Genomic DNA, 8,513 nt, shown 5'->3' on the forward strand with positions numbered 1-8,513 from the left:
CAAATGACAAATGAAAAAAAATTAAAATGGAAAGAACGCCGATCCCAGTAATTATTATGGACCATAACTATGTAAAGGTTCCGTTATTGCAATCTAAAATAACACGATTAATATTATGTTTTTTATGTGATAACTTTTTCCCTTGCCTAACTTATTCCCACGAGTACAAGCCCATTATGCTCAAAGACATGGGTACAGGACCGTCTATATCATAAGTATTGCTAAAACTGATTAAATATTCATTATCAGCGGTAAAATATGCTTACTTGCATTTCCATGCTTCCTGCCCGTGGATACATACTTTCATTTCAACAACATTAAACAAAACTTTTATCAGATGTATATTAATCTGTTAAACGACAGCGCAGCCAACCCAAATAAAAAATCCAAACTAATTTTTTTAAAGGGCAAGAATGATAAAAAATAATCCATCCCTATATTTAAATGGTGAATATTCTCAAGCAATTACATTATTTAAGCAATCTGCTGTAAACTGGAACCAAATTAGACGAAGTGTGTATTCGAAACCGGTCAGGACCTACACCCCGTCTCTTATTTTTCACCTGTGGATATATGTGATAAATGAATCGCGTGCTAAAGTGATTATAAGCACACACGGACACATATATTTTATTATGTTATATATATTATATATATATATAAAATATACTATATAATATCTATATATATATAAATATATATATATTATATATTAGTATATATACTATTATATAATACAATGATCTTGATAGCCTAATGGTAGCGTCACTGAAAAGTCGTCGGTCACCAAATATTCGATGATTCGAGTCCATCTGGTGAAGGAGCTCTTATCACTTATAAATTCCCCTTCGGCATTTATTCTAAGGTTAAGTGAATTTGATATTCAATGACATTTGCTACTTAATGTTTGCGAGTATAGAAAAATGTCGCTGAGTATGTGACACACGCACACACACACCCACACATATATATTGTATATATATATATATATATATATATATATATATTTATATATATATATATATATATATATATATATTTATATATATACATATATGGGTGTGTGTGTGCATATGTTGACAGGAGCTTTTTATGAACAAGATATTCCCTTTTCAAAATTAACAGATTGCTTAATTTATATGAACCTAATTCCTTCTTGACGAATTTGACATGAGGATATATAAAACAATTTTACATACGGGCTCTCGTATAAAGTCCTTCAATAAAGTTTCACCATACAATAACAGTCTTAGTGGGTATTTCGGATGAGAGAGAGAGGAGAGAGAGAGAGAGAGAGAGAGAGAGAGAGAGAGAGAGAGAGAGAATAACCTTGACACTCCTGATGAGATAATGCTCCTTTTACCTCTCCATAGGAAATTCTCCGGAACTGTCGAATCGTCAGTTAACCTTCGGGAGAGATCCTGGAAGGAGGTTGCTCGTCGTGAACCTGGGGAATTCTAACCTAGGAAGGTCAGCGACCGCCCTCGCAAACTCCATTCAGCCGTTGCTGCTGAGGGTATATAAATGTGGAGGAAACGTTCAGGCATCGCAGTCTCTTGGTGTTTTGGGTCTTGATCATATTGTGCCCTCCGAAAAGAAATTCACGTTTTTCATTTGTCGTTTCTGGAGACTTTCACTAAGCATACTGCAAGGGAAGATGAAACTAAAACGTGAGTACTTGTCATCCGATAAATATGTATCTGTGAAAGTTTTCCCGTTGGTTTGAAGTGATGTTTTTCTAAGGATTCATAATCATGGAGAATACCTCCGGAAAATATAATTCTGTGTTCAGGTTACTGTTCTCTATTTGAGAGGTTGATTTCATCTACATTTCATATCGGATTCACTATATATATGTATATATATATATATATATATATATATATATATATATATATATATATATATATATATATATATATATATATATATCCTTGAACGCAGAAAAAAAGACAACTGAAGATATAACGATAATCATATTTTCTTTTATTGGATGTTACAGGTTTGGTGAGTAGCTTAGCGCTCTTGATAGTTCTGAGCCTACCAATAACTTTTGCCGAAGACTGGTCATGGGGCACTGTGGAAGATGTCTCAACCTTTCCACCTTCAGAAAATTCAACGTCCGGTTTTGACACATTCGAAAGTAATAACAGCAGTGAAGTGGAACCCTCTGACCGTGAACCACGCTTCCTGGGATTCAGTGAGAAGCTATGTTCACTTGGGATTGGTAGCAAGGTATGTATTAGTTTAAAGATATTCATGCTTTTTATTTCTATTGATTATATTAACAAAATAGAAAATATTTTGATAACATTCTTTTTGATAGCTGTTAAAATTTCTTACTTTCAAACATGTATTGTTGAATATCTAGGGGTGTAAGTTAATATATTTTACTTGCATTAATTTTCCATTTCAAATATATTATCATTTCTATTGTTTCTTATTTTTCTGCATTTCCAGTGCGACAAGAAACCCTATCCAGATGCTGTAGATTCTCACTATGGTCCTCCACCTGTTGTTGGTTCTTCTTTGACCTCAAGCAGCTATGCCACTCTTGAATATGACAACTACAGCAAGGAGGGGCATGGATATCCTTCTGTACCTTCAAAAGTCTCTGCAGGAGGTATCAAGCCTTTCTTTGTGCCACCGAAACCATATCCACAAACCATTGTAAAACCCCATCCAACCCATCATAATACTCATCAAATAAGCCCAACGTATGAAGCCCCAAAACCCACATATAAGGTACCAGAACCAGCATATGAGGCACCAAAGCCTGCATATGAAGCTCCAAACCCTTCTCATATCACTGTACCTCATGGAGATGTAAAGCCATCTTCTGTAGTTCAGCACATTCATAGTCATACCCACATTCACCATGGAGCACAAGAAAATGCCCCATCCGGTTCTGCAGTTTTTGTCTCTACGGGAAGTGCTTTACCTTCGTCTGGGAAGACAATTGTTCAGAGTCCCGTAGGAGATAAGGTCAGTGGTAGTGGATTTCACTCCACTGGACAATCTGAAATATTGCAATCAAGCTCTGTCGGAGCCTTTTCATCTGCTACCTTTGGAGGTCAAGTGATAGGTAATTTTGGAGACCAGGTTAGCAGTACTGGATTCCAATCTTCAGGTCAGTCTGGCTCCGCCTTCCAACCCAGTTCTAAAGGAGTTTCATCGGCTGTGTCTAGCGGAACTATTCCACCTTTTCAGGGTCAAGTAGGGAGTGCATTTGGAGATCAGATCAGTAGCACTGGATTCCATTCCTCAGGAGTATTTGGATCCGGATCCATTCCAAGTAAAGTTATCCCTCCTGTGTCTACTGGAGATATCCAGCAATCATCTTTTGGAGGTCATGTGAGTGGTACTGGATTCCAGTCTTCAGGCCAATCTAGCTCAGTCTTCCAAACAATTTCAAATGGAGTGGCATCAGCTGTGTCTGGTGTTACTATCCCACCTTATAAAGGTCAGGTAGGGGGTGCATTTGGAGATCAAACCAGTATCAATGGATTCCATTCCTCAGGAGTATTTGGATCTGTAACCATTCCATCTAAAGTTATTCCTCCTGTGTCTACTGGAGATATCCAGCAAACTTCTTTTTGGAGGTCATGTTAGTGGTACTGGATTCCAGTCTTCAGGCCAGTCTGTTTCAAACTTCCAAACCATTTCTAATGGAGTTGCATCTTCTGTGTCAGGTGGAAATATCCCACCTTTCAAGGGTCAGGTAGGGAGTACATTTGGAGATCAGATTAGTAGCACTGGGTTCCATTCCTCTGGGGTATTTGGATCTGGAACCATTCCATCTAAGGTTATCCCGTCTGTGTCTACTGGCGTTATCCAGCAATCATCTTTTGGGGGTCAGGTAACCGGAAGTGAATTCCAGTCAACAGTAAATGTAGGAAGTGGAGTTCAAACTGTACAAACTCGCCCATTCCTTGGACCAATCATTGAAGCGAACACACCCGGATATCAAGAAGAATGTCGTTGTGTTGCCAAACATCTTTGTCCTATTGCTGATGTTATTCCTCGTCATTCTTCCATTGACATTAGGGAACTTATTGATGCACGTTCAAGAGTCTCAGATATCCTTTCAAATGCAACAGATCTAGAAGAAACCGAGATTACCACAACCATTGCCCCTGAAATTGACACTGTCATTCCTGACAATGAGGAAGAGTCTCGTCAGAAAAGAGACATACTCACAGCTGACATTCATGGCCATGATGATGTGGACTATCAAGAGGTAAATTTTCATTCCTTGCCTGTTAATAGAAATGAATATTTTAAAAAAATAACACTACATAATTAAAAGGATATTGAGTACATTTATGCTTTTATGACTCACTCATCACCATGATCTTTCATTTCAGCGCCAGTTTTCAGGCTACGTTCCTGGACTAACTGGATGTGAATCCCACCAAGTGTGCTGCAGAAACCCTGTTTATGCTCCTCGTAAAAAACACCATACTTGTGGTAAAAGTAATGCTGCTGGTCTCCTGGGTCGAGTGAAAAATCCTTCTTTTGTGAATGATGATTCCGAGTTTGCCGAGTACCCATGGCAAGCAGCCATTTTGAAACTTGATCAAGGAGAGAATGTTTATGTGTGCGGTGCAGTTTTGATAACTGACAGACATCTCCTAACAGCGGCTCACTGCGTGAAAAGGTAAATTGCTGGAATATTGGTTGATTTACCTTACCTTAATAATAATTACATATTACTTACCAGATAGCTGAAGTAAGGGACGTATTTAATGCACACATTCAACTACAAACTCTTCAGTAGACTGTATAACATATAGTTATTATGAATGCCTTGCCAGTTGTGGGGCTTTTGTTAACTTATTTTCATGAACATTTTCCACAGTTTGCATTCAAACACCATGATCATCCGCATGGGTGACTGGGATGTAACAACGGCAGCAGAATTTTATCAACACGTTGAAATTCCAGTATCAGAAGTCGTCATCCATCCCGAGTATTATGCTGGAAATCTCCAGAACGATATCGCTCTAATGACACTACAATACCCTGTTGATTTTGATAAAAAGTAAGTTCTGAAACTTGAATGATTTAATGATTTTACCATACGTACTATATTAAGGAACACCTTCATATATCAGATGAGTTTTCACATTAAGAGTATTTACAATTTGACCTCGAGAATTCAAATTTGACATCCAATCCACCCACTTGATTCATAACATGAAGATAATGGTTATTCTTTACTTCATCAGCCCGCATATCTCACCGGTGTGCCTTCCTGAGAAATACGACAGCTTCATCGGTCAGCGATGCCATTCCACCGGATGGGGGAAAGATGCCCACGGAGATGGAGGGAAATTCCAAAGGGTTTTGAAGGAAGTCGAGGTTCCAGTCTTGTCTCATTTACAGTGCCAAAAAGCCTTGAGGTTCACTCGCTTGGGTGCATCGTTCTCGCTCCCCGAAGGCAACATCTGCGCAGGCGGCGAGGAAGGACGAGATACTTGTGAGGTACAAAGATGAAGTGAAGTAATTTTGTTGTTCATTATAGATGAAATAGTAATCATACTGAAAAATGCAATGGCATGTTAAAATCCTACAACGCATTCATTAGATGACCTTTTAATTTATGTTGATTCTTGTTCCTCTACAGGGTGATGGTGGTGGTCCCTTGGTATGCCCTGGGCACAATGGCTATGCTCAGTTGGTGGGTCTGGTATCATGGGGCATTGGCTGTGGTAAAGTGGGTATTCCTGGTGTTTATGTCGATGTGGCTCACTACCTCGACTGGATACGAGCTAATTCTCATTAACTACAATATTATATTATGTTTTAGTTATCCAGTTGATCTGGATATTTTAAGCAACGTCTAGATACCCAGTTGATCTGGATAAAAAAGTAAATAAATATAAACGCGATGCTCAGTTGATCTGGCATATAAGGCAAACCCCAAGATGCTCAATTATTTTGGTTGCTGAAGAATAAAGGCCTAGCCTGGATACTGAGAACATTCAATCACCTACGTTGATCGATCTCATCCGTAGTGTCTAATTCATCAACAGGACTTGATTGACTGTGATATTGCATCATATATTTAGCACTGAAGCGGCCAAATGTTCAAAATAATGAACTGTTTTCTCAGTTCTCTGTCCATTATTTATATCATATCCATTGTTAAACAATATTGTTCATCTATTTATGAATAAACTTTAGAGCTGATTTTTTTCTTTCATTTGTTACATCAACTTAACTTGTTTTCGGAAACTTGATAATACTATGAATGCTCTAGGAAATAAGCAGCATAAACTTAAATCAGGAGTTCATTAATTGCTTTCTTAACACTCAAAGAGGCAGGAGAAAAGAAACAGAGATATCTTATGAGAAATTTGCTGGAGACAGCATCCAAACCTTTAAATTGTTCCTGCTTTAGGATTGCCTAGAAGGTAACTTTCAGATCCTGGTTCTTGAATTAGGAATTTTCTTATTGATTAACTACATGAATTGCACCTGTATCTTTTTTTCTTCATAGATAGAATAAGAAAATACATGAGTCAGTTTCACATTAAACTTTTAAATCACATAAAAGCACATTCTATAGAGAAGACATAACGCGAATCTTCCCGACTAGAGATGCTTTCCTTTCATCGTGTTTACTTTTGTGCAAATTAGTTTTCTTTATGAAATAATTTAACAGATTTTGATCGCACAATTTCAACACTAACACTGATGCATAAAATATGAGAGAGAGGAGAGAGAGAGAGAGAGAGAAGAAAGAGAGAGAGAGAGAGAGAGAGAGAGAGAGTTTCTTCTTAGCATTTGCACAAATCATAGGTTTTTGTTCGTACCATTTACCCAATTCAACTTTGTCAATCAATGTCCCAAAATGGCACTAATAGAAAGAAAATGGCAATGAATATCTGGACATCAGGCTAAATTGCAGTCATGCCCAATTTTAGATTATGAAATCCTTTCGACTTCATCAAAAAATGTTTTCACGCGTTCTTTTCATGTTTACTTTTTGTCTCACAATGATTATAAGATAAATCATGGGCTGAACTTTCTCTTCACAACAGCCATTTTACGTAAGAAATTATCTTCTGTAAGTTCTCTACATTAAATATTTGTAGATATTACGAGAAACTTCTATCTTAAATTCTTTATTTACCAGCATTGAAATAAAAAACATTAATATCTAATCAAAAAGTTGATATTCAGTATGTCCTAAGATGTTAGGACTATTGATGATGGAATTTAGATAAAGTGGCAAATATGCCCTAAAGGCTAACTCACAGGTCAGTTTACAATCAAAGTCTGAAAAGAAATGTATTTTGTCTTAATAATAAAGAGAATACTCAAGGATACTTGAGGTTATGGAAGGCTTTTGATACAAGGATAATATTTCCCCCTGGCAGCTGAAAGTAAAACTGCAAATCTGAATTCTCTTTCAGTTTTCATATTAAGAACCCTGGATCCCAAGTTTATCTCACGTAAACTAACTTTCGTGCGATATTATTTCCATTCCCAGCTAATCAGCAAGCCTTTTTGGCCAAATGACTCAGTGTCCCTGATGCGATACTAAAAAAAATGCAAGGATCCAACAAATCTTAACTCGAGGTTGGCTGCGCACTCAGAGCACTTGAGATGTTGAAGGAAACAGCTGCCAGGAAGTAATTCAGAAAGCGCGAGTCAATTTATCTCTCTTCCGCCGTAGTTTAGGTCTTCTCTCAGTGATAATATTCACAGGTGTTGTGGAAGCGTTATGTTTTTAAGTATCATTATTTTTCGAGCTATTAATTTTCAGTATCTTTTAAAATAATATGTTATCTTACTTGATATTTTCGAGTACTGTGATAATAATCTCAAAAATAATGCCGACACATAAAGCTATTTATCATGGGAAGTTGCCATGATTACTCTCGTTCTCGGCACCGCGTTGGAAGGTTTGCAGAATGCAAATTATTTCAGCCAAGAGGAAATGTTTCCTTGTACAAAATTACAAGAAAAAAGAATAGGAAGGAAAGGTCATATTCCGGAAGTATTCATTTCCGGTGTTTTTTTTTTTACTCTACAGCCATCACTAAATGCAAGGATGTTATTTTCATCATTTCAACGAGCACCTAAAGAAAAAAAATAAACAAAAAACAATGAAGACATCCAAAGGGATTCCCTCCACCCAAGAAAGCTCATGGTGCTAAATATTAGACATATCACTGTCACTAAGATGAAAAAAATATGGAGGTCCTCGGTACTGTCCAGGCTATGTTACATACACGTACGTTTCCCGAAGCCATACGATGAAATATAGTTTTAATTTCAAAATTAAATTTTCCTATTAATACTAAAATTTTGAGATACACTTGGGAGTTTCAAATTCTAGGATTAGTAATTCTGATAAACCATTCATCTCTCTCACCTCTGAAATACAAAACACAGCCTTCTTCCATATTCTCTGATAATCTAAACAAAGATGAAGAAAGTGTCATTACACTTGTCAAACACGTCTCGCTCGATCGTTATAGAAACTCCTCCTTATAGCT

At 37.0% G+C, this 8,513-nt stretch overlaps 1 protein-coding gene across 1 annotated transcript; it reads left to right on the forward strand.

Moving 5' to 3' along the window:
• Window positions 1-1,554: 1,554 nt before the first annotated feature.
• LOC135222835 (uncharacterized) lies at window positions 1,555-6,188 on the forward strand. Its single transcript, XM_064261165.1, is given in 8 exon segments — window positions 1,555-1,670; window positions 2,003-2,235; window positions 2,461-3,553; window positions 3,555-4,240; window positions 4,368-4,660; window positions 4,862-5,044; window positions 5,232-5,487; window positions 5,630-6,188. Coding segments are annotated over 8 exon segments (2,916 nt in total). The 5' UTR covers window positions 1,555-1,657; the 3' UTR covers window positions 5,789-6,188.
• Window positions 6,189-8,513: the final 2,325 nt, after the last annotated feature.

This window comes from Macrobrachium nipponense, chromosome 8 (assembly GCF_015104395.2).
Source record: "Macrobrachium nipponense isolate FS-2020 chromosome 8, ASM1510439v2, whole genome shotgun sequence".
NCBI classification, from domain to species: Eukaryota; Metazoa; Arthropoda; class Malacostraca; order Decapoda; family Palaemonidae; genus Macrobrachium; species Macrobrachium nipponense.